Source organism: Copadichromis virginalis, linkage group LG17 (assembly GCF_057382275.1).
Source record: "Copadichromis virginalis isolate Kocher_CV1m ecotype Utaka linkage group LG17, C_Virginalis_male_GT1.1, whole genome shotgun sequence".
Lineage (NCBI taxonomy): Eukaryota > Metazoa > Chordata > Actinopteri > Cichliformes > Cichlidae > Copadichromis > Copadichromis virginalis.
In genome coordinates, this window is record NC_140634.1 from 16,951,595 (window position 1) to 16,977,129 (window position 25,535).

Here is a 25,535-nt window from a genome sequence, read left to right on the forward strand (position 1 = left end):
TTTTTCATATAAATATAGTCTATAACTTAATTATTGTCTGTAGCCCACATAATTACACACTTTAGTTACATAAAACATGTGAGTTTTGATGTTATGTGCTGTATAGCCTGTATAATAAATAAATATGTAGCCCAATAAGTATAAAATCCAGAAAGCTACACAACATGGGGCGGTTCATTTACAAACACAAGTCTAACTTAAGTTTCACACTGTTTTTTGTTAGAAAACAATCACATTGTTAGATGCTTAAATTACACAATGTCAGAAATCTGCACTGTCATGAAAATTTAAACCTAATTTTTCATGATTTGTTGGATTCACCCACTGAGGTCTGAAATACAAACGGCCATTTTTGACTCCTTTTGAGTTTACATTTGTATTTCACCCTCAGATTGTTTCATTTTATTTTTTTCCCCTTGCCTTGTTTGGTATCATTCTTTTTTTCAGCTCCGCTGGTTTTCTACTTAGTGTTTACGTTCCAAATGTGCCTTTGTGACATTCATTAGTGCCCTCACTGACACACAAAACAAAACGACTACACAACAGAACAGCTACACAAGACAACACAACACACTAAGAATCCACTCCACACTAAACGTCACAAATCTCCCACATCTAAAAACTCTCCCCCTCTCTCTCTCTCTCTCTCACTCACTCGCTCTGTCTCGCTGCCGTTACCGTCACTCCCAAAACGTTTCCCTCTTCCTAAACAACCAAATCCCATGTGTTGACTTTTTTTAAAAATTGGTCGACATGGTACGATAGGAAAGAGGTGGCTTTTTCTTCCTTTCTTTACTGTTTTCGTGCTGTCCTTAGAAAACGCTTAAAACACACACACACACAAAAAAGTTGGGTGTCATCTGTATACCATGCCTTCTGACGGAACTGCCTAAGGGAAGCATGTATAATGTAAAAAGAATTGGTCATAATTGTGTTTACCTTATACATGTCGATCACATGTGGAAACAGACAAGTGAGAAGTTTGTGTGTGTGCTACAGCTGAATGTTTGTGCCTGATCTCCTGTGTGACCCAGGGCTCCGTGTTGGTTGGAGATGATGTTATTGTTCACTGTGCAGAGCTTCATGATGAGAGCGCTGTTCATGTTAATGAGCTGTCATTTATTAGCATCTGTGAGAGGAAGCAGAGTCCTTTTATCCTGCTCATGCTGCTGCTGCACAAATGTGTCATACATGACTGATCTGGAGAATCTAAACAATGCTGTAACTCATTTGTGGATGAATCTGTCGCAGCGGGTGTGTTCTGGTCCTGATTCAAACAGGCGAGTCTCCGATTGCAGACATGAAAACATGCTAATGAGGTGCACACGGCCCTACTCACGCATTTCATTTGTTTCCTAATGGAGCCCAGCAAGTGCTGCCACTGATCTGCATAAAACCTTTGAAACAGTCTTAGAACCTCAGTTACTCCATCAGCCCTCACTGTCAGTTCATAGCGATGAAGCTCTGCTGGTTGAGATGAATTACGTCATTAATCGTCTTTGGGTCACACCTTAAATTTATTTATGTATGGTTTCTACGTTAACTCTGTGATGTTGTTCATATCAAGATAGAGAAAATCTCTAAGGAGCCTTTCCAGCTTCACGTTGAATCTGTGGCGTAAAGAATTATAGCAACTCTGAAAGAAAAAGGAGCACCACTCCAAGGTGTACTTAATAAAGCGGCAGGTGGGTATATATACCTGTCTGATTAGCAGTGTCATGATGTACACCTGAGATGCAAAACTGAGTACCTGCTTCGACCTGTATTTGGGGCGATCGTGGCTCAAGAGTTGGGAGTTCGCCTTGTAATCATGAAGGTTGCTGGTTCGAGCCTGGGCTCTGACAGTCTTGATTGTTGTATCCTTGGGCAAGACACTTGACCCGTTGCCTACTGGTGGTGGTCAGAGGGCCCAGTGGTGCCAGTATCTGGCAGCCTCGCCTCTGTCAGTGCATCCCAGGGTGGCTGTGGCTACAATGTAGCTGCCATCATGTGTGTGTGAATGGGTGGGTGACTGGATGTGTAAAGTGCTTTGGGTCCTTAGGGACTAGTAAAGCGCTATACAAATACAGGCCATGTACTTGCTCCACCATAAGTTTATATGCATTTATACACCTCTCTGCATTTAATCATTAGTTATTATTAATCTCTGGCTCTCTTCCACAGCGTGTCTATGTCCTGTCTTCTTCCCCTCACCTCCAACATGTTGCAGGAGATGGTCGCCCCTCCTGGTTCGCCTGGAGGTTTCTTCCGGTTAAAAGGGAGGGTTTTCTTCCCACTGTCACCAAGTGCTTGCTCAAAGAGGGAATTCTGATTGTTTCGGTTTCTCTGCATAATTCTGGGTCTTGACCTTCCAATGTAAAATGCTTTGAGGGGACTGTTGGTGTGATTTGGAAAATGAAAAAATAAAACTGAACTGAACTTGGTTCCACTGAAGTGCAATCTCAGTTCTGACAGTGTGTTACTCATAGTTTGAAGTAATCTGACTGAAAGCAGAGATGGATTCAGGACTGTGTGTGTGTCAGTCATATGTGTGAAACTATGAGAAAGGCTAATGTCTTGGTGAAAGCTGAGGATCCACTCGATGAAGAAGAGTGGTCTAAGCCCATCCTGCCTGTCTTTGCAGGACAATGAAAGCTGGTTCTTTCTCAGAGGAGGCTCTGAGGGTCTGCAGGTTTTCTCCAGGCTCTCCCTATGTGTGTGTGTGTGTGTGTGTGTGTGTGTGTGTGTGTGTGTGTGTGCTGAATCAGATCCAGGATCAGACCCGCTGGGTTTATTTATTTATTTATTTGTTTGTTTGTTTGTGGGAGGTGTGAGGACAGGAACGAGTCACATGACGTTCCATTTATAGCGAGAACAAAGATTCAGAGAGAACAAGCCTGTCCTCTTCATCCTCTTCTTCCTCTGTAATCAGTTGCTGTTGATCGTGTCAGGACGAACTGATTGATTTGATATGAAAACAGCAGGTGCAGACATGTTTGTTTGTTATTGATCTCTTCTAATAAATGAGCTGTTAGCCTTGCTGACAGCGTCTGATCGATTCAGGTCCATCAGAACTCTGACTGATTCAGTCACAGCGTTTCATCCACTCACCCCTGACTCACGTTCGCCTGCACTGACTCATTTACACTTTTAAATCACTCTGTGTTTGGAGGTTCGAGGGCTTAGCCAATCATTTCACTGCTCACACAGTTTCACACGTCATTTACCCAGAATTCAGCAGCTGCTGTGACAGGACGCTTTGAACGGAGCTGACAGAGTTTAAGATTTCACTGATTCCCCTGATCAAAGGTTGCTGAAGCCAAGCCAGCTTCAGATATATTACACAGCAACAGTCACACACCTCAGAGATGACACCTGATAGGCTCACCTCTGTACACACAGCAGTGATCCTACAGAACTGCTAACACGGTCACTACTCATGAATGACAAAGCTCATATCTGACCTCTTGACTCCTGTAACGTGGCCGACTGTACCAGCAAACACTCCCATTAAACTACATTTATTCCACTCTCGGACTGGAAAGTCCTTCCTAATGAGTGATTTAAATACCAAAAATGATCCTGATTATGTTTCTAACTGAATCCCAGGTAAATTTCTCTCTGCTGCTGTCTGCTCGCCCTGTGTGGGTGGGATTTAAGCAGTCTTGTGTAGTAAGCCTGACCCCGACCCACATGAACGTTACTCAGACGTTTCCAGTCAGGTGCTGGAGTGAGTGATAATTAAAGTTTAATTAATCTCCACACACTCTGCTCATCTGGTTTTTAAAGCTTACTCTGCCTTCATCATCCTCATCATGATTGCACCAGCTGCTCCTCCTCCCGTACTTCTGATAGCTCCTTCAGACAATTGTCCAATCAGCAGTGACTCAGTCTTTCTGAGGAGCTGCAGCTGCACATGCTCACAGAATACAGGAAAACACATCTCTGTGTCAGCAAAATCAATACTGATTAATACTGATAATCTGATGGGCTGTGTGTGGTACAGTCCACAGTTCAGATTGTGACAGTAGAATCACAAAGTGGACTCTCACACTGATGTTTCTACTGTTCCTGTGCTGCCACCTCCAGGACAAACACGTTCTTACACCCAGAGGTGCCGCTATTGCTTAATTTTGAACCAGCTTTATTAACAAACCTCAGTCAAAACGGAAGAAACAAACCCTCTGATGAACTCCAGCAAGGAAACCGAAATAAAAAGAAAACATAATGAAATGTGAATAAATGAAATGAAAGATGTTCTTCTTTGTTTTTGTGCTTAGTCAACATAACACTCACTCAGATATAACAGTCTGCACCTCAGACTGTATATCAAAGATGGTTAGTGTCTTGGAACCTGGACAGGAAGCTGAGATGTTCTTAGGGACACTCAGAGAAGTTTAACTGCCAGGATGAAAAATTCTTTTAAATCCCAAATTTGTGACAAGTCAGAAAACCTTAATGTGTTTTTATCATTGACCCGTGATACACGCAGCTTTTATATCACAGCCACGCATCACAGTGATTGTCCAGAAGGGCTTCAAGCTGCACTTTTAATAATCAATCATAGACTGTAAATAAAGATTGATGTAGGTAATGTCCAGCACAGGCCAACTCCTCTGCTATAGAAGTGTAGTTGACCTTTGACCTCTGACTTTTACCTGTAGTCAGTTTTGTACATGCAGGGAGAGTCAAACTTTATTTAATACTTTATTGGAAACAGATTTTCTTTACATGGACACATTTCAGACTGTCACATTTACAGGTAGGCATTTTGCACATGCTCAGTGTGACTCCGACCAGCTCCACAGAAACACCAACAAACTTTGTTAATTAATAGCTTTGTTTAATTTCTGTCTCTGATGTCAGAGACACAAACTGACACGTAAAAGGCGACAGGAAAACTTCAAGTGATCAGCGACAGGCCCCTTCAAAATAAAAGTATAAGATGTAAATACATACTGGGAGGAGCTGAAAGTCATCGAGTCTCTGTCAATCATGTGCTGGACCATGTGACCACAGTTGGACTCAAACAGGTGAGACTGAAGATGGTTCTCTTTGGTTTCCACCTGTGGTGGCGTGCAGCTCTGTCACTGGATGTTTGTTGGTAAGATGGATCTTGAGAATTGTAGTTAACTTCTTTGCATCCTCAGATGTGTGAAGGTTAGGTTTTCTTGTGTTTTTCTCTCAGACAGGTGAGTGTGAGGTGGAGCTGATGATGATGAAGATGATAAAGTAGTAACAGGTGCCTCCCTTCACTTTTTCCCAGGACCAAAGGGGTCTGCGGTGGCGTCGCCAGCCTTCTCCTCTCCACCCTGCAATCTGTCAACTAGGTTCGCTGTCCCACAGGTGGCCAGGACACACCCAGCACCTGTGGCCCCACGAATCCTAAGAAAGGCACAGGTAATTGATTAACTGATTGATTAATTATCTAGGAACACCTTTAATAATTATTGATACTTATTTAGACTCTTTCTTTTTGATTGATCTTTCTGAGTTGTACTTCAGTGACTTCTTCCAAATAATCAGCGTGTCTTTCAGATCCCACACTGCCTGTCTCTCTGTCTGTTTTTCTTTCTGTTTGTTTGCCTGTTTGTCTTTCCGTATGTTTGTTTATCTGTTCACCTGTCTGTCTTTTTCTTTTGTCTGTTTGGTTTTCTGTTTTAGTGTTTGGCTGTCTGTCTGTGTTTGCATTCTGTCCATCTGCCTGTCTTTCTGCTTGTCTGCTTGTTGCTCTGTCTGTTTTGTCATCTATTTTTTTGTCTGTCTGCTTGGTAGCTTGTCTGTCTGTCTGCCTGTCTTCTGTTTGTCTATCTGTATGTTTGTTTATCTGTCTGCCTGCCTGTCTGTCTTTTTCTCTTGTCTGTTTTGTAATCTGCCTGCCTGCCTGTTTGTTTGTCTTTTTCAGTTGGCTGCTTAATTTTCTGTTTAGGTGTTTGGTTGTCTGTTTGTCTTCTTTTTGTCCATTTGTCTGTCTGTCTGTCTGTTTGTCTTTTGGTCTGTCAATGTGTCTGTTTGTTTGTTTGTTTGTTTTTCTGTTTGTCTGTCTGCCTCCCTGTTGTGACTTTGTGTCTGACTCTCAGGTAATTTTTGAAAACAAAAAACATCAGCAGGCTCTCTCCCTACTTCTGATGGTGTTTTCTCGGCCAATCAGACCATGTGGTGACAGATACATACACTGATTCTGGCTTCCTGAAACACAGACAGAGAGCACCTGTTCAGACCTGAGTGGGCTGCAGGTGAGTGAGTGTGTCAGAGTCTTACAGGTGATCCAGAGGAAGAATCAGTCTTGAATACAAGCAGAGGCCCTCTGAACTGGATTCACACCTAATACTTGATTTAGGTGCAACCTGAGGTTACTCACAAAAGCGTGGGGGTGCTGTTCCCCATGGCATGCTCCGTGCTGTTCCCCATGTGGGTTCCCATGTTTTTTACTGTGTTGTTCCGCACAGCAATCTCAGTGAACCCCTCTGCACTGCTGTGAAAAATAAAACTTTAAACAATCTGATCCTCATTAAAGTTTTCACACAGAGTTGAAACAGCTTCACAGGTGTGCCTCGAGTCTGAAACAGGAAATAGACTGGCTACATCAGGGGTGTCAAACTCAAATACACAGTGGGCCAAAATTCAAATCTGGAACAAAGTCGCGGGCTAACGTTAATATTTATTGAAAAAAAAATCTTCCTCCAGATATGAGAATGAATCTTTTCTTATGGACTCAAACAAGTTTTGCTGAAAAACTGAATATGGAACAAGCAAAGCTTAATACTAAACAATATATATATTAGCTGTTTAATACCAGTAGGCCAGCTCTAATAGTAATTTGGTATGGCTTCGCGGGCCAAATGTAATTAGGCTCCGGGCCAAATTTGGCCCGCGGGCCAGAGTTTGACACCTATGGGCTACATCATCTTCAACACAAATCCTCTCTTACTGAGGAGGTGATAAACAAGTGGATGTTCCACTGACCGCTCACAGCGATCATTGTAACACAATTAAATATAAGTAAACATTTAGAAACATCGTGTGACAACTCAGTCGTTCAACAGGACGTCCGCTTTATTCCCACTTAATTCCAGTGTATTTGTGGATTATTCTCTGAGACCCTTGATGCTCCGGTGCGAATTGATATTTTTATCACATGAACACTAATAACACACATAACACATGAAACTAATGACTAGTTAACATATTGATCATCACAAGTTTAAATGGTTACTCAGAAAGTAACTCAGTAGGTTCACTCAAACTATAGTTACTTTTCCCAAAAAGTTGATTCTGTTCATCTCAATGTATGTTCGTGTTGGTTCTCAGTCTTCCAGGTCATGGTAACCTAAGAAGCTTGGAAAGAAAAGAACTGGACTTCTTTAAGCTTCACCTCTCATCCGAAAAGCTTCTTCAGTTCTAAGACCAAATAGTGGAAAGTCCCAGGTATTTAAGCCCTGATAAAGACCCACACCTTTGTGATGAGGCAAGGTCTCAATATAATAGTAATAGTTGGTCAATGACCCTCTTAAGGGACAACCCCCGATGGAGCTTAAATACCTGGACTCACCACCATTTCGTGTTTCCAGGCTCCTTTCAGTGATTCATTGGGATGTAGTGTTTTCAGTGGGAGAAACATTTCGTCACTTAAAGTTTGGCTCTCATCATCCACTGGGTGTCATCAGGACACTACAACATAGAGCAAACACCATCCCACAGACACAGTGGCCAGCATCTAAAGAAAACTCCAGGCGATCCAGGAGAGAAGACGCAAAACTGCTGCCTAAGCAAAAACCCTAGTAATCTCTTTTGTGTCAGGAGTAGCGGAACAGCTGAGACACATTTTCTCCAACCACCATGTCTGTGTGGCTTTCAAACCCAAAACCCGCTGCGCAAAAAAATGGTTCCGCAAGGATCCGGTCCCCCAACACAAACAGTGTAACATAGTGTACACTCTTGAGTGCGCACAAGCCATTTACGTGAAAAGGGAAAGACCATCTCTGTATCGAGGAGGGGGCCTAAACGTACATCTTTCACAATCTTACAATGTTGTAATTGCAGCCATTCCCCACCTCTTTGTGAATGGCACTCATGGCCATTAACCAATAATCAAGAAACTGGCGTCACAGCTCATTGTTCGTCTGTGGTGCTGGTTTCAGTCATTAAGGCAAATGTACTGTTTATAAGGTTAGAAATCTGCAGTCAGCTGAGACTGAAAAGGACACTTGGGTGAGTGATGAAGTGTTTCTCCCACTAAAAAGGCTACGTCCAAATAAACAGAATCAACTTTTCCCTACTAGGATGATTGAGCATGCATCAAGACAGTTACTTTTGTATCTGTCAGAGTTTCACACCTGAAGATCAGTCAAAAAGATTTAATGAACTGATGATCAGTGAGCTGAATGATTGGAAATTATTAGTAAACATGTTGATTCATCATTGATCATTTAACAATCAATCAGCAGGTCGATTGGTACACATTTACTCCACCAAGTAATCTGATTTCTTTACAACAAACATGTGAAATGAGTAAAGAGAAGAAGAAGACTGGGAGTTTATCTGGATGTAGTTTAGCAAGATGACATGTTCATACCTGATGTTACTTCAAAGTTCTAACAAGCTGGTGCAGGAATACCCAGAGTTTCTGTCAGACTCACCTGGTGTTGTTGTGATCGGCCAGATGAGGATTTGACATGTTCACATTTTCACGTCTGTGGAAAGAACAGAAAACATCTCTGTAATCAGCACACACAAACAGGAAGTCCAGCTGACACCTGTACCTTACCTGAGACGTCCACATGGAGAAGGAAGAGGTGTCACCAAAACAAAGACCACCATCATCATTATCATCACCATCATCCTCTGGAGTGGAGCAGAGAGAGTCGTCATCCTCATCAGAGAGAGTGACATTGAAGGCATCATGCTGCCTTTTAAACCTGCTCTTTGTTTACACAGAAACATGTCAGTGTCGCCTGAAGGTCGGCTGAAGGCCAGCTGAAGGCCGACGGGAGTGATGAGTCGTTTCACTATTTACAGTGGGTTTTATCAGCAGCTCGACCTCGGCGCTGTTTGTTCTTCACGGGGAAGAGATCATTGGTTCACACGCAGTGATCTCACTGCGATGTCATCAGTTCTCAGTGTCTGTGGGAAACATCATTAAACATTTGAGTCACCTGCAGGTGCGAACTCAGGTGTTTTTATGTTAACCGCTAGCTTCCTGTGAAGTCACTGTGAGGTAAGAGATATTCCTGTGTGTGTGATAAGGCTCCGCCTCCTCACAAGTCACCTGCAGTAATTCCTGCTGTGAGAACAGGTTCATCAGCTATTTGATGAACACCTCTGTCCCACTAAGTCACATGCTGACTTCCTGTCATACTGTGCAAGTCAACCTGCTAAAATGTTTCAACTAGTAAAGGGTCTTAATGGATGCTCAGTCATCCTGGTAAGTAAATCCCAAAAGGTTTGTTCTGTTCATCTGAACGTTTTCAGTGGGAGAAACATTTCGTCACTCATCCAAGTGATTTCTTCAGTCTCAGCTGACTGCACGTTTCCCCAACATTATAAAAAGTACATTTGCACAATGACTGAAACCAGCCCACTGAAAGAACAATGGGCTGTGAGGCCAGTTTCTTGATCATCAATATGCAAATTGTCATGATCATTGATCAAAGACCACTGATCAATTGCAATGAGTACTATTCACAGAGAGTTGGGGAATGGCTGCAATCACAACATCATAAGATGGTGACAGATGTACCCTTAGGCCCCCTCCTCGATTCAGAGATGGTCTTTCCCTTTTCATGTAAATGGCCTCCTTGACTCTCCAGTCAAACCAGCGTTCCTCCCTGTCCAGGATGTTACGTCCTCATCACTGAAAGAGTGTCCACTGGCCTGTAGGTGTAAAAAGACTGCGGAGTCTTGGCCTGACAAGTTAGCTCTTTTTTTTGTTGTTGTGCCATCCGCCTCACCAGAGGTTGTTTGGCTTCACCAATGAATAAATCATGGCAATCAAGCTGGCACTTAACAGCGTACACTATATTACCTGATCCTTGAGGTGGACCAATTTTTGGCGTATTGTGTTTTGGGGTTTAAAAGCCACAGAGCCTGAGGTAGTAAAGGGTTAAAATACTCCATGGCACACAGACCTCGCTGTGTTTGTGTTTCCTGTTTTATATTCAGATCACAGTGCTGAACTTTGGGAAAACATCTGCAAGGGAAGGTCATGTTCCAGCCCCCAAGGAGATGTTTGTTTGGTCACCCCGTCACCCTGTGACAGGAAGCAGTTTATGTCGAACGTGAGTGCAATGTTATCAATAAGTAAATGGACTGATGCTTATATAGTGCTTTTCTACTCTCCCAGAGTACTCAAAGCCCTCTATACAACATACCACATTCACCCAAGAACCTTTTTTTCTAAGCTTTTAGTGCTTCCTAGCTATCATACACTGATGGATGCATCAGAGAGCAGCTTGAGGTTAGTATCTTGCCCAAGGATACTTGGCATCCAGACTGGAGGAGCCAGGGATCGAACCACTAATCTTCCAATCAGTAGATGACCCAGTGTTGCCAACTCCTCAGTAAGGAAAATCGCTATTGGTTGTCCTAAAAGTCGCTAGAAGTCGCTAGAAGTCGCTAAATGACGTCATCGCCTAATTTGCAGAATTGGTCATGCTAATCTAATTGTAACCTATGTTGTTGGAGAGAGAAATAACATCGTGGAAGAGACAAAGTGAGTAAAAAACGTCCTAAATGCATTTAGAGTTTATTTAGAACTACAAATTAAATTTCTTTCTCAACAAGCAGTGGGTCCTGTAACGCAGTTAGTTCTTCTTTTACTCTTATGCTGTTTTGTGGATCACAAGGTTTAAAACTACTTATAAACACACACACACACAAAGTAACTCCACCAGAGCGCCTATTTCGGGTCACTTTTGCCGGTCCAAGCCCGGGTAAAGGAGCAGGGTTGGAATTGTGACATTAAAAAAAACAATAATTGCTAAAAGAAATTTAATTTGTAGTTCTAAATAAACTCTAAATGCATTTGGGACGTTTTTTACTCACTTTATGTCTCTTCCACGATGTTATTTCTCTCTCCAACAACATAGGTTACAATTAGATTAGCATGACCAATTATGCAAATTAGGCGATGACGTCATTTAGCGACTTCTAGCGACTTTTAGGACAACCAATAGCGATTTTCCTTACTGAGGAGTTGGCAACACTGAGCAGACAGAGGAGAACTGAAGTTCGACCAGGTACCAAAGCAAATCATCCGTACTGTACAAATAATGTAAATATGACGGTGTATCACGAAAGATTGATATCAAACTGATCACTTGACCCATATTAGTTACTTGCTCTTCGAGTGAATCAACAAATGGCGAAATGAAAAGCCGAACAACAACAGTGCTGTTTCTTTAGAGAGTCTTAGCTTACGTGTGTGTTTATTTCATATTTTCAGTTGTTTCCCTCCACGGCTAAATAAATCGGTTTCAGTAATGCACTGATATACAAGAATGGACATAAGGGGCTTCTTTCAAAGAAAAAACTCTGGTGGTATTTTATATATTATGCTTTGTATGTTGTTCAGTATATTTCTATGCAAAACAAGAGGAATTTCAATACACAGCAGTATATTCACAGTTGAAACCAGATATTTACATACACTTTATGGAAAACACAAGAACATTTTTTTACTGTACAACATCAATTTAGAGTAAACTTGTTTTGGTTAAATAAATATTGAAATATATTTTGAATTAGTTAAATGTCAGAATAAAGAGAGACAGAGCTGTCTATTTATTATCACTTTCATCAAATTTAGGAGCACATGTACACTAAGTTTATTGTTAATTAATAAAAAAAACTCCAGAGGATTCCATTGTGAGCTGAAGAAGCTTCTGATAGGTTAGTAGAGTCCATGTGAGTAAACTGGTGGCACAGCTGTGGATGCATATAAGGCAAAACACAGAGCCTGTTTCTTTGACATGGGAAAATCAAGAGATGTCAACCAAAACACCTGGAAAAGAATTGTGGAGCTCCATAAATGTGGCTCAATTTTTCATACAATTTGGTGCCATTTACAATTAAGAAATACAGATAGTTTCTCTCTTTACTCTTAAAGTTAACAAATGTTTTTTTATATTTATCAATCTAAAAAATAAACATTTAGTCTGATTTGATGTTACAATTAAAAAAGTGTTTTTATCTGAAGAGTATGTAAATATCTGGTTTCAACTGTATATTTGATGATTGTCAGCACAAAGAGGGAGAGAGAGGAACAGAGAGGGAGAGAGAGGAGAATGGGGACAGAACAGAGATGGAACAAGAGCAGGTGAGACACACATGTTAGTCAAATGGTTGTTTACCAAAAGTATCACCGTATCATAGGTACTCATGTATCTCGTACCTAGTGTTTCTTTTTAGGTTTGTTATTTTTCAAATTTTACATTTATTAAGTTGTGCAGGCTTGTTTGCACAACAAAGATAAATAATTATATAAACTTTTCTCAATCTAAATAGTGGACTTTGGTAGAATTAAAAAATAAGTGTAGTGCAGGTCTATGATGATTTTTAGTGCTACTATCATCTAGTTCTGATTCTTGTTCTGTCTTGGTTAAATCCCAAGTAGTCCTGATTTTGAACTGTCGTAGTCCTGTTTTAATTCTGGATCAGTTCTGGGTCTGGTTGAATTGGGGTTTAGTCCACGTGTCTTGATACAGCCCTGACCTTGTTCTGCCTTGCTGCTTAATTAAAAACCTAGCTTAAGGTGTCCTGCATATGTGATATATTTTTTTTTCCTATATGAAGTCATTCTTTTTTTAACAAAACTCAAAACAGAGCCTATTAATCTTTCAGTCATTTCTACCCCCCCAAAAAATAAATAAAAAAAATCCCACATGCATACTACCCTTTTGGGCTAAGCCCCGGGTGTTTCAAATGCCTGGCTCCGCCTCTGCCCCATCCCATAAGCGTGCAGACTTTCAGGTTAATGTGGACTCGCTCTGAGGCTGACGATACAAAGACACTGAAGCACACGGAGAGTTCACAGACACGTGTGTGATCGATCAGCAGGACTTCAGGTTTATGATTTATTGATTGTTAAAGTCTGATGTGATGAACACAGAGCAGCTTCACTCTGATAAAAATATAGTTTTCAGGATTTTAGCTCTAGCGCATCAAAAGCAACAAAAACACAGTTTCAAAGTGATGACGATATCCCATTGTCCTTACCCTCACCTGTGGTCATTAGTTCTGGGGAGTAGCCAAAAGAATAAGGTTGCAGGTACAGGCAGCAGCAATGAGCTTCCTCTGAAGGGTGGCCGTGCTGTTCCTAGAGAAAGGGTGAGGATTTCAGTCATTTGAGAGGGGCTTAGAGTACTGCCGCTACTTCTCCACATTGAAAGGAGGTAGCTGAGGTCCTTCGATATCTGACCATGGCACCTCCTGCATTTGGATGAGGTCCCAAGGCAGACCCAGGACAGGCTGGAAAGTGTGTTAAATCTACTGAACAATACTTTTCACCTATTTTCATTTACAACATTTTTTTCTGACAGAAATGAGATAACTAAATAAAAAGTAATGCACAAGGACAAAAACTGTGACAAAATGTATCAACAATACGAGATCCAATCAGACGTTTTAGGTTGTGAAGAATCTCGCAACCAGTTTGGAAGTGATCCAGTCAGATGTAACTTCCTTGTACAGTAAGGTTAGATGAACACATCTGATCTGAAATGGTGCCGCTAGCTCGCCGTTTGTCATGAAAACACCTAGGAGGAACAGAAGAGCAGACATGGTGCTTTGTGAGAACTTATTGAATCAGCTCTGCTGTAACGTTGGGATATTTACTCAACTAGAGAAATTAAGATGAATAATCACAACTGGTTGGGAAATGCCGCACTTGCCTCCGGATTAGCTGGTGGAAGAGGTTGGCAGAAAATGAACTATCATAAACAGCATCAAACATCTGGCTTACTCACACCTGTCTGCTGATTAGCTCATTTCTCCTCCTCCATTGTGAGGCTCAGGTGGATAACAGGGAGCTTTATTATGAAAATCCCATCAAAGACTTCCTGTTAGCTTCATTAAGCTCAGACCAAGCAAACTTTATCCTCAAGTTCTTGAATGACCTCTGGCCTTTGTGTAAGTTATTTGGGAATTTCTCAGGTCGTGACCCCTGCTGCAGCTCACAGATGTTCTGAGTTGTGGGTTCATGGATCCTGGTGTTTAGGCCAGGGTGTCTTGAAAGTTACTGAAGGACCTCCACACAGACACCAGGAGGACAAAAATACACAGAATTCCGGATGGCGCTGTGAGGAGTTTGTCTGCTGCTGACTGACACTGCCCATTTCTGCTGGTGTTTAAACCTTAAAGCTCATCACACCTGAGGCTGGAAACAAGGAGTAGACGTGTGTGCATCCATCAAATTAAACAAAAAATAACTTTAAACAACAAGTTTATTTATTCATTTATTTGCACATCTGTTCACGTTTATAAGTTAACACATCTGGAACAAACACCTAGGAGGAGGGGCAGGTCACATGACTCAATCAGGTTTGGTCTAAAAACGATCACATGGGCATACATCACTTCCTGGAAATAAAAGTAAACATCACAGCACAAACACATCAGGACAAATCTGTGAACCGCATCAGCGCAACTCGCTGTCTATCGGAAGTCTTCGGCAGAGAACATGCCCTTGGCACGGCGCAGGATGGAGTCCTTGGACGCATCGTACGGGTGCTCTTTGGACGGGATCTCCAGCACGGCCGGGATCGACTGCATGTGGGCATCAATGGCGTGCCGGATCATCTCAGCGATGAACTGATTTATCAGGATGATACCAATGTCGTTACGTGCCAGGAAGCTCCTGCAGAGGAGAAGAAAAAGAATAGCCCCGTCAGGCTGCCACGCCAAAGTCCAGTCACAATTTAACATCCTCAGAACCCGAGAAGAACCAGTGGAGGTGTAACAGGAAGTAAATGAAGGCGTGGTGTTTCTGAGAGTCTCGGAGGACTAACATTTCTCTCTGGTCTGTTTGTTACTGCTGAGCTTAACACAGGAAGTCAGACAATTCAAATTATTGTCAATTTAACATCATCCGTCTCTAACGGTGGGTTACAGAGGTTTAGATGTAAAGGATATTCGCAGATGAGCAGATGAGTTTGTAGAGAACACAGGAATTCCTAATCTGAAACATCTCTGTAAGAGCTGGTCTGTTTTAAGATATCAAAAACATTTCCAAACTCAACAGTGATCATTGAAATCAGCTGATTTTTGAATGGAGTCTGGTGTGTGTCACACAGCACATGAGGCCATCAAGGAAAATTTCAGGAATACAACCCCAAAGCACCAGACCAACTTCTCTGAAACTAACTGATAAATGCAAGTCAACAATTAAACAAAAGGAAAAAATGTGTGAAGCAATCATAAAAGATTATATATTATAAAATATAATTAATATAAAGTATTTAAATTTTTGCTGATATTAAATCCTTCATTGAAAATGCTGATTTCATACAGATTTAATAAAAAGCTCTGGTTCTTCAATAGAGTCCGGTGTGAGAGCTAACATGCTACATTTACAAAGATCGCGATTATTTATGTGCAGTTTTAATGAAGTCAGAAAGACTGAATAACTATTAAAATACAATGATTTCTGAAATCAGGTTCAGGAATCCACAGAAACAGACTGAAGTCTTTTCTAATTTTACGGCATTTAACAGGTTAAGTTCATTTCATGGAGATTAGCTGAGAGCTGGATTAATATATTGATCGGCTGATCAATCCATTACACTCTATCCGAGATCATCTAAGGGCTGAAAACTCAGGATGCTGGATGTAGTTACAGACTGGGCCCAAATACACCAGAATCCATTCTTATTTTCATCAAAAAAAAGCAGCCGGCCTCCTGTCCTACAACCAGTGTTTTTGAAGTCACCGAGGGGTTAATACGGTTCCAGGCTGGTGCCGTCCGAATTATAATAAAACCGATCTGACTTTTGACCCACGAGGACCACCGAGACCTTCGGTCAGGTGACACTGACAGAAACACGTGAAAGGAGCGTTAAATCGGCTGATTTTTTAACACATTTTGGTGTGTGTGTGTGTGTGTGTGTGTGTGTGTGTGTGGAGTCCATCTTACTTGAAAGTCTCCTCGATCTCGGTGATGCTTGTGTCCTTCTCCACCACCAGGAAGTTCGGTTTCCGGTTCTTGTTCAGTTCTCCGATCCCGCCGAGCAAGAAGCCCGTGCACGTGTCCTCGTCTCCGATCACGGCGATCAGTTTCCCGCGGCCGGCCATCACGGAGATGCAGGTGAGATTCCCGGAGAGAAACACTCAGCTTCACGGGACACGTCATGTGAGGGATCAGCTGACCTGCACTTCCGCTTCAATATGGCGCCCCCTATAGAAATTAAAAAAAATATGAACATCACTCGTTTATTTATGTGTTTTATTTTATTTTCATCTTTATCGGGCAACAATGAGGTCATATTTAGACAGCAACGTCCTCGACATTAATCCAAACATTCCTAAAATGTCACAAACGTTTATTCTTATTTATTTGATAATCGGGACAAGCACCGACCGTCAGTCCCGCACTGTGCGTGAGTGTCTGTGTCTGTCTCTTTTGTCCGACAGCACATGAAGGCCTCATCAGTCACGTGAGGCTCTGCGATAAAGACGGAAATGCGCAGCTGTGGGCTGTAGAAGCAGAAGAAGACGAACATGGTGAGTTTAAAGTTTTACTTTGATTCTCGTTTTGGGTTTTTTGTTTGTTTGTTTGTTTGTTTGTTTTTTAATTCAGCGTTCAGGGCCTCGGTGAGGCGTTCACGGATCTCGGACTGTCCGCTGTGTGCCGTTCACTAACGCTGTTAGCGTCCTCTTAGCCTCTCTATGAACAAGGAGGATAAACACGCGGAAATGCTTCCCTTCAAAAAATGAAAACCAGAGCGTTCCAAGGGTGAAGCTTGGAGCTCTCTTCAGAGTTATAATCACTGATAATCGGGCTCAATGCAAATACCTGCGGGACAGCAACAGCGCCCTCTGCAGGAAGGGAGTGGTACAAACAGAGAGGAGGGGGAGTGACGTTCGAAGCGGGTTTACCTGCGCCCTGGGGTCTCAACTGTGTTCCTGTGAAACGGGGAGTGTGTGTCATGTATGCAGGACGAATGTAACCATGGTAAACAAGAAACCATCTTTAAATGGGTAACCCCATTGGCACCTGAGGACCACAGGTCGTACCTGATGAAGATGCAGAATTATTACTGGACGAATGATCTAAGGCTGTTTAGTGGGTCTCTGAAGCTTCGACCTGAGGAAACACACTTCTTGTTCTGCTGATCTTTGTTTATCAGTGAACCAATGAGTCATCAAACATCACTTCCTTTTAGCTTCATAATGTTATCCTGATGATGTCGTCATTCTTTCAGGCCACAGCGGCGCTCACTGCGGGTCTGGAGCGGATCCCGGACCAGCTTGGGTACCTGGTCATCAGTGAGGATGGTGTCCTGGCCGTGAGTCTCTCTGAGCTTTCAGATGTTCAGTTCACAAAGAACTTCTTTATGAGTGCAGTTTGGTCTTTATTTAACCACGCTCATTGTTAAATAAGGTGATTTCTGCAAGTAGTCTGGTGCTCAGGCTAGTTTGGTCACACAGAGACCAGACTCCATTTAGATTTAAGCTCATTTAACATTTCTACAGGTTAAACTGAATTCACATTTGATACTGCGAGCTGAACTCTGCTCTTTTCTCAGATTATTCTGGATTATTAAAGTGCTGTAAACAGGGGGAAATATGGATCCTCAGATTATTAAAATAGATTAAAGAGTTGAGTTAAGTCTATTGATCAGAAGAGGATCAAAGTGATTGATTATTGATTACTGATCAGTCTGCAGGCGAGCTGGAGAATGACGAGCACACAGCAGGTGTCATGATGCAGATGGTTCGAACAGCAAGTCGCTTCAGGTTATCAGGATCAGCTGATCCACCTTTCAAACGCATGTCAGGTATCACAAATACACCTGCACGGTCACTTTATCAGCTTCAGTAAAAACAAACATGACTCAGGTGTTTTGCTTTGTTTTTCTCAGAACTGTTAATGATGTCATCACTGTCACATGATTCAAACCTGGTGCATCATCATCAGCAACGTTTTCATGTATTTGATGAGCATGTTGTTCATGTTGCATGATGGGATACAAAGCTCAGGTGGAACCCTGTGACTTCAGATGGACTAACCTGTGTGTGTGTGTGTCTGCAGTGATCCTGGACGACTTTGTGTACACGGTGACGGTCTCTGGTCAGAAGGTCTTTGTGGTCAAACGTCAGCACAACCAGAAAGAGCCAATCAGTGTGTAGAAGCTCAGCTGGGTTACAGAGTTGCCATGACGATGATGTTTTTGATGTTTAAAGTTTGTGTGAAATAAAAGTTTTTGAACATGAAACTTTTGGTCTGATCGAGTGGAACTGTGAAGGTGGTAATGCTGAGCATCCTACCTGTAGGACCTGCTGTGAGCAGACCCTGAAAACATGGTTTAACCTTTGTGCCCACCAATTTTCCATCCTTTCGACACCTTCGTGTACAAAAATGTAGACACACAAAGTCTGCCATAAAGTCCTCATACAGTAACATTTTGTTCTGCTTTCTGGGAAACGTGGCCGAATGTTCTAATCGTGGTCGTTGGCCCGCTCCCTTGGTGGCTCAGTTTGGCTGGGTGTCGGGTGGTCCTGGGTGCCTGGGGCCATGCTCTCAACTCTTACCAGGGTGGTTGGCCTCTACTCTAGCAGGATCGACTGTCCACTGCCTCTGGTCCTCTGTGGCTGTCACCCCATGTGGGGCCTCCCTCCCTTCTGCTGGGATGGGTGTGCAGAAGTCACCGGGATGTGTGGTCTCAGGTCATTGGTACATTTGGGGGCTGCAGCTGGTGCGGTTGTCCTGGTTCCATCTGTCTGCCTCGGGGCATCGCTGCAATTTCTCACCCTCATTATACATTTGTGACAAAGACACAGGCATTCTCACACTCATCTACTCGTGTATATACTCACTCATATATAATGTAATACCTGAAATAACACAAACACAAATGGATAAATAAAAAAAACATTCACATGAAGGAGGAGCCTATTAGATTCTATCGAGTTATTTTTGAAAAAGCAAAATGTGTTGGGCACCAGCGAGCCATCACATAATTCTGATTGCAAAAGCATGACATTCTTGCATTTTTGCCAGTTATGACATGAAGCCATGTGACCACCAGGGGGCCCCAAGAGTAATTTATATGGAAATCAACATCTGATTCATCGATGGAAACAGAACAGACAGGCTTTGTGTGTGATGGATGCATGTGTGGGTGAGGATGTGCAGGTCCTGCAGCATGTGACCTGGTGCCCTCTACAAATAGACGGGATCCACTTGCAGGTGGAAGAAGAGCTTCTTTTTAGACCTGTGCAGAACCAGTACACATCTCTCTTTCTGCTCAAGCTGATGGTAGCAGTGACAGCATCTGTGTTTTCTGTGAGGGCAGGAGCAGAGGTCTGTCACTCTGCCACCATTGCTCCAGGTCTTTCTCCTTCTCTCATTACTAATGAAAGGTTTCCTCAGCCAAGCTGCAAGCTTATTGGCTGTGAAAGCAATCAGGTGCATAAACATGCTAACAAGAGTTTTTGTTTGAATACAGTAAAAGCAGGAGGCCATATTTATCCTGAAGACCCTCTGCAAAGATACATCTCTACAAGACAGGGGTGGGCAACTCCAGGGCTTGAGGGCCGGTGTCCTGCAGGTTTTAGATGTGTCCTTGATCCAACACAGCTGATTCAAATGGCTAAATTACCTGCTCAACATGTCTTGAAGTTCTACAGAGGCTGGTAATGAAGTAATCATTTGATTCAGGTGTGTTGACCCAGGGTGATGTCTAAAACCTGCAGGACACCGGCCCTCGAGTCCTGGAGTTGCCCATCCCTGCTCCAAGATGACCTTTATTCACCCCCAAATTATTAGTGCATGTTTACAGATTTACACACACTCTCAGATACACGCACACACTACACAAAAAATACTAATGCAATCAAATTGATTTTGTTGCTGATCTTTAACACGTCCCATCCCCATACTATTTATCATATGGAAAATATTTAGTTTTGTGAGTTTTTTTCAAAAATATTCAGCTGTTTAAACTGGCATTTAAAGGGTTAAAGTCCTGAAAATAATTTAACATTTGATCATTTTGAAAAAGGCTTATGTTGATTTAGTGATTTATGAAAAAAAAAGCAGAAAAATTATTGCTGTATGAGGATTTTATGGCAGATTTTCTCCGTGTACATTTGGACACAAAGATGTCAAAAAGGTTTACAATGCATTAAAAGTATGGATGACATGTGAGAGTTAAAAATGCTTGATTATAAAAAAATTTGACCCAACATTTCCTGCAAAAGTTCATGCCACAAGCTATAACATAGACACATCGATTGGCAAATCAAAAAAAAAAAAGTTGAAAAGAATGAAATGCACAAAGATGCCCAAGGAGGGCAGAAGGGTTAAACAAAACTTTTTGGACTTGACAGTAGAAGTCTGAGCTCCGCCTCCATTTTAATCCAGGTGCTCTTCAGACACCAAGACCAGGGGGGCATTCCAAAGGTTCCTCCTGTCTCCTATTCCTGACCCATTTTCCTTCACCTCACTGAGGTGATTAGGACAGCCTAACCTGTGAAGACCGCCTCACAGTCGACTCTACTTAATGACGTGATGCCGGATGTCCGATGGACTACAAAACACCTAGCTTACTTTGCTGTGTTCTGTTGTTTTATGGCGGTCACATAAATGACAACAGGCTGTGACAAACGTTCTTCATGAACGGTCAGATTGCCTCACGTCTCTAGCAGCACACTTAATGCTAAAGTGCTCACACTGGATTATTTTGGTTTGCAGGCCTGCGGTTCTCCTTCCTCTTGGTCTTTGAGCCGTCCCACTCGCAGCTGATTTTTGTTTTTTTTACTTAAGTGAAGCAGCTGCATCTTCATATTTAAATGATAAATAAATATAAACAGAACATCCCGGAGATACACAGTCTCAATCATTTTCCGCACTTAGTAAATCAGTCCAGTAGCCCATAAAGTTAAATCCAATATGTGATTGGTGGATCAAAGGTCAGCAAGAGATCTTCAGGCCTATGTAAACATCTCATCGGGCCGTTAACGCTGAATAAAGTTTCTCAAACAGAAAGCAGAACACACAGGTGAGAAGAAAAAAAACCTTTATTGCATCATGGTCTCAGTTTCTCCTTCACTTTGATAAGGAATGACGAGGCTGCCATACTTGGCTCTATGGAATGAGTCTTCACACGACCAGGTGACCATCACCTGTCATAATTCCCGCCCCCAATGCCCAGGTGACTGTCACTTGCCGTAAGCCCCGCCCCTCCCCCTGTCACATGAATCTGAGTTAAAACATGCGGATTAAAAGAAAGAAGATCTAACAAACACCTGAAGAACAGAAGAAGAGGATGATGGGAAATCAAGGTGAGCTCAGAGTCCATGACATCACTTCCTCCTACAGACACACAGGTATAATTTAAAAAAAAAAAAAAGAAGAAAAAAAAAAAAAAAAAAGAAACATGGAGCGATGACACGCTCCTCCTCCTCCTCCTCTTCCTCATCTGTACACGGTGACATCAGCGGCTGAAATCAGTCTGCTTTCTACTTCCTGTCAGGTGGTCTAACGCTTCGACAGCTCATTGGACAGCCAGTCCAGTCCCTCGTACAGACCTGTGCCCTGCGTCGCACAGGTGGCCTGCACGTGCCACTGAAACACACACAGATCAGCATCGGTGAGCAGGCAGGTACAGGGAGCACACACAAGTGAGTTTACCTGTCTAAACAGATTTAGCTCCATGAGTTTGTGACAGTGACATCAAGACCCCTGAGTGGATTTTCTAACAACCAATTAGGATGCAACTGTAAAATTAAAACCCAAGGGTTCCGCCCACTGGCACTGACATCACAGATTACCAACAGAGGGAGATATTTTATTTCAAGCCAACATGAAAATACTCGCGATTACAAAGACATTATCAACACTTTACATGTACATCCATATCAGCCACCTAACTTAATCGATTCTGATGATTAATGGAATTATTTTTGCTCACTACCCACATGGCTTTAAATATATAATTTCCCCCTGCTGGTAGTGCAGATTACTGCAGCTTCAACATGAAGCTTTGTCGCGATATGGGGTTGGCTGATGTGCTCAGAGCGCTACCACTAGAACAATGCTGCGGGCTCATTTGAGGTCACCCCACTGTCTCCCGTTTTGTATACTGATTGACTGATTATTGATTTCACAATTACAGAACTGAGCAAGAAAAAAAGCTGAGAACTTAGATCGTCAGTCAATAAACCATGGAGGGAAACATGAGAAACAGAACTGAGTCTGTAGTACTGATCAGTGCGGGTGGGTTATTGATCCTTACGGTTCTGCTGCGCAGGCTGTGCAGACCCAGCTTATCGGTGAGCTCGCTGACACCCATGGCGTTCGGGAGATCCTGTTTGTTGGCGAACACTAGAAGTACCGCGTCCTTCAGCTCGTCCTCCTGGACCTGCACAGAGTCATGTGACATACAGTCAGTGGTTTCCATGACAATCATGAGTCTAATGATGCGTAACTGTAAAGTGAACAAAGGGACTGACCATCTTAGAGAGCTCCTCCGCCGACTCGGCGACTCGCTCCCTGTCATTACTGTCCACCACGAAGATCAGACCCTGTGATCAATACATCAGTCATCGATACAATTAATACATCAATACAGTGACTAATGGATCCTGCCCAGTGAAAGTCTGTGCTGTGTTTATCGTGCTGCAGAGTCAGGGATCTAAAATAAGCTCCTCAGGTGTTTCTGAGGGGGAACGCAGCCGTGTTAGGATAACCTGCGCAGGTCTCATGTTTGACTTTGTAGACTGTTCAATAACTCATTTCTTTTATTAACATGCATATACACATAAATGTCACTTCTATTCGTACACATGTTTGACATTCTTCAATGTATTTTATACTTTTAGATTTATTTGTATAGAATTATTTCAATGGACAGCAAATCCACTGCAACTTCATTCAAATATGCACTCACTGTTCTGATAAATTATGCTATTCTATTCTATGTGACTTACTGCTAAAGAATGTATGGATATAAAGATATGATGAGATAGAGGATATAAATGAGGATTTTACTATAGATGAATATCTCACGACAGATCAGATCAGTGAGGGGTCACAGAAGAAAACCTCTCATGTATGTCCACGTAAACATAACTGAAGCAGATCAACCTGAACGTCTCGTTCCTCAGAGAGAGAAAAGCCCCACACCTGCCTGCACCTGAGAGTTCCGCGTCTGTACCTGTGTGTTCTGGAAGTAGTGTCGCCACAGAGGTCTGATCTTGTCCTGACCGCCAACATCCCAAACTGTGAAGCAGATGTTCTTGTATTCGACTGTCTCCACGTTAAAGCCTGAACACACAACCACACACACACACAGAGTTGTGAACAGGTGACTCTTTGTCAAATTATAAAGAAAAACTTTTAACGACCTTCAAACATTCCAAGTCACAGGAAATGGAATCACTGACAGGAAACTACACATCCCATCAGCCCGCTGAGAACCAACAGTAAATATCACAGTACAACAGTGACTGTAACAGTATATAATGTTAGAGTGAAGCAGTAGCACTGAAATACCTGCACAGAGGAGGTCTATAAAAGTTTGTTTCAGTTCTCCATGATTGTAGTTTTAATGGTTACATATCTACAGCTGTGTAAACGTTGGTGGTGTGTATAAGTTTAGTTTGTATTTACCTGCTTTAACCGTTTGTTTTCACCATCGTGTGTGTTTGTCTGCACTTTCATCATTTGTGTTTCTTGTTTTGGTACTTTATTTATTCAAACTAACAGGTGACTCTTATTCTAAAAGGTCACTTTTAATTTGAAATGAGAAGTTTAAAGGAAATTGTGCAAGTGCAAGCACACCTGGCGAATCCACACTGAAACCGATCAGATCTGATCAATATGTTTAAACCACCTGACTACACAGCCGGCTGATTATTGATCACATGACCTCATCTTGTCCCTGAGTCCTGATGACGTACCGATGGTGGGGATGGTGGTGACGATCTCTCCGAGCTTCAGTTTGTAGAGGATCGTAGTTTTTCCAGCAGCGTCCAAACCGACTGAAACACACATCAAAGATTAATCCCACATTAATTAAATGTTTCACAGTGGTTCAAGTTTAACCCGAGATTACTTAAACCTCATACAGTGAATAAAGACTAATCTGAGATTACTTAAACTTAGATCAGAGTCCAGCTGCTGGTTTAAAGCTCAGATCAAACCGGGTTTAATGTTTTTTATGGACTTAATAAAATGACACCGGTACAGTTTTAAGCTTAACCCCAGATTAAAACATTTTAACCCCAGTTTAACCCCCGTCTAGACCCCAATTTAACTAGGTTTAACGGACTGTTTTCAGCCTGCTTCCTTCCGTTAGCTCCGAGCTAACAGCCTCTTGCTTCTCCGAGCCGGACTTTTGCTTCTCCCTGCACGGGAAGATCGGGCCCGCGGTCCGCAGGACTCGGCGAGCGGGTTCCTGGTAAAAATGAGTCGGTGTGTGGTGCTGGTGAGCCCGCGGAGCCGCTTGCAGCCGCCCCGGAGCCCGGCCGGTTAGCTCGTTAGCCTAGCCCCCGCTTACCCATCAGGATCCTCATCTGTTTCTTCCCGAACAGTCTGGAGAACAGCGACGAGATTGTGAGGCCCATGGCTGCGGAGAGGAGGAGGTGGCAGGTCACACACTGACAGCGGGTAGAGCCGGAGATCCGGGAGCAGCAGCGGAATGGAGCCGAGAAGGCGCGGAGCAGAGCGAACTGAGGGCGCAGCTCCTCTCGGTGCCACGTCCAGGCCAACGCGGAACAAATGACGTCACTGCTGCGCTTAAAAAAAAAACTTTATTAACAGCATAGCAAACACCGCGGCGTTCACTGTTCGCTCAAACACCGTACATTCGAGCTCTGCGCATGAAGTGAAGTTCATGAGCTGCGAGGAACACTTTCGGCTCCGGGACAGCCATTTATATTAATACGTTTAATTTATATGTATATATGTCACTATGGTCACGTCATTATACAACAGAACATAACAAAGTGAAATACACACGTACTGATTGTGTGACAGTGCTAAAAACATATATGTGTGTAGAATAATAAAGCGTTTTCTATTGAAGAACGGAGGAGCAGAATTTAATACACAGAATCATGAAAATATTTTCAATCAATGATCAACCAACAAAGTTAAAATTAAGTTCTAATAAGATTATTTTTAATCTATTATTTTGTTTTTTTGTTAATCATAGTTCAACAAATTTCCCACGTGTGGGACTAATAAAGGTTATCTTATCTTCTAAAATTTGTACAAAATAAGAAAAAAAATGTTTTCTCCCAATAAACAATCAATTCAAAATACTGTATTGCTTTCAGAAATGTTAAACATATTAATGGTAAATATATATATCTGCTTTATTGGTTGTGTTTGG

At 42.4% G+C, this 25,535-nt stretch overlaps 4 protein-coding genes across 4 annotated transcripts; 1 reads left to right on the forward strand and 3 right to left on the reverse strand.

Moving 5' to 3' along the window:
* Positions 1 to 4,700: 4,700 nt before the first annotated feature.
* On the reverse strand, positions 4,701 to 8,883 carry LOC146689213 (uncharacterized). The gene is made up of 4 exons (XM_085437393.1): positions 8,747 to 8,883; positions 8,619 to 8,672; positions 6,341 to 6,454; positions 4,701 to 5,364 (listed from the first exon to the last, which is right to left on the reverse strand). The coding sequence occupies exons 1-4, from the start codon at positions 8,881 to 8,883 to the stop codon at positions 5,232 to 5,234; spliced, it is 438 nt and encodes a 145-aa protein (XP_085293519.1). The 3' UTR covers positions 4,701 to 5,231.
* Positions 8,884 to 14,402: 5,519 nt separating this feature from the next.
* On the reverse strand, positions 14,403 to 16,342 carry atp6v1f (ATPase H+ transporting V1 subunit F). Its single transcript, XM_085437142.1, has 2 exons — positions 16,109 to 16,342; positions 14,403 to 14,833 (listed from the first exon to the last, which is right to left on the reverse strand). The coding sequence occupies exons 1-2, from the start codon at positions 16,264 to 16,266 to the stop codon at positions 14,632 to 14,634; spliced, it is 360 nt and encodes a 119-aa protein (XP_085293268.1). The 5' UTR covers positions 16,267 to 16,342; the 3' UTR covers positions 14,403 to 14,631.
* Positions 16,343 to 16,608: 266 nt separating this feature from the next.
* On the forward strand, positions 16,609 to 18,410 carry lamtor4 (late endosomal/lysosomal adaptor, MAPK and MTOR activator 4). The gene is made up of 4 exons (XM_085437143.1): positions 16,609 to 16,695; positions 17,397 to 17,480; positions 17,855 to 17,972; positions 18,227 to 18,410. The coding sequence occupies exons 1-4, from the start codon at positions 16,693 to 16,695 to the stop codon at positions 18,322 to 18,324; spliced, it is 303 nt and encodes a 100-aa protein (XP_085293269.1). The 5' UTR covers positions 16,609 to 16,692; the 3' UTR covers positions 18,325 to 18,410.
* A 2,788-nt stretch (positions 18,411 to 21,198) lies between these two features.
* Positions 21,199 to 24,932, reverse strand: LOC146689216 (ADP-ribosylation factor 4). The gene is made up of 6 exons (XM_085437391.1): positions 24,699 to 24,932; positions 24,100 to 24,180; positions 23,355 to 23,464; positions 22,651 to 22,722; positions 22,434 to 22,559; positions 21,199 to 21,763 (listed from the first exon to the last, which is right to left on the reverse strand). The coding sequence occupies exons 1-6, from the start codon at positions 24,763 to 24,765 to the stop codon at positions 21,677 to 21,679; spliced, it is 543 nt and encodes a 180-aa protein (XP_085293517.1). The 5' UTR covers positions 24,766 to 24,932; the 3' UTR covers positions 21,199 to 21,676.
* Between the last annotated feature and the right edge of the window lie 603 nt (positions 24,933 to 25,535).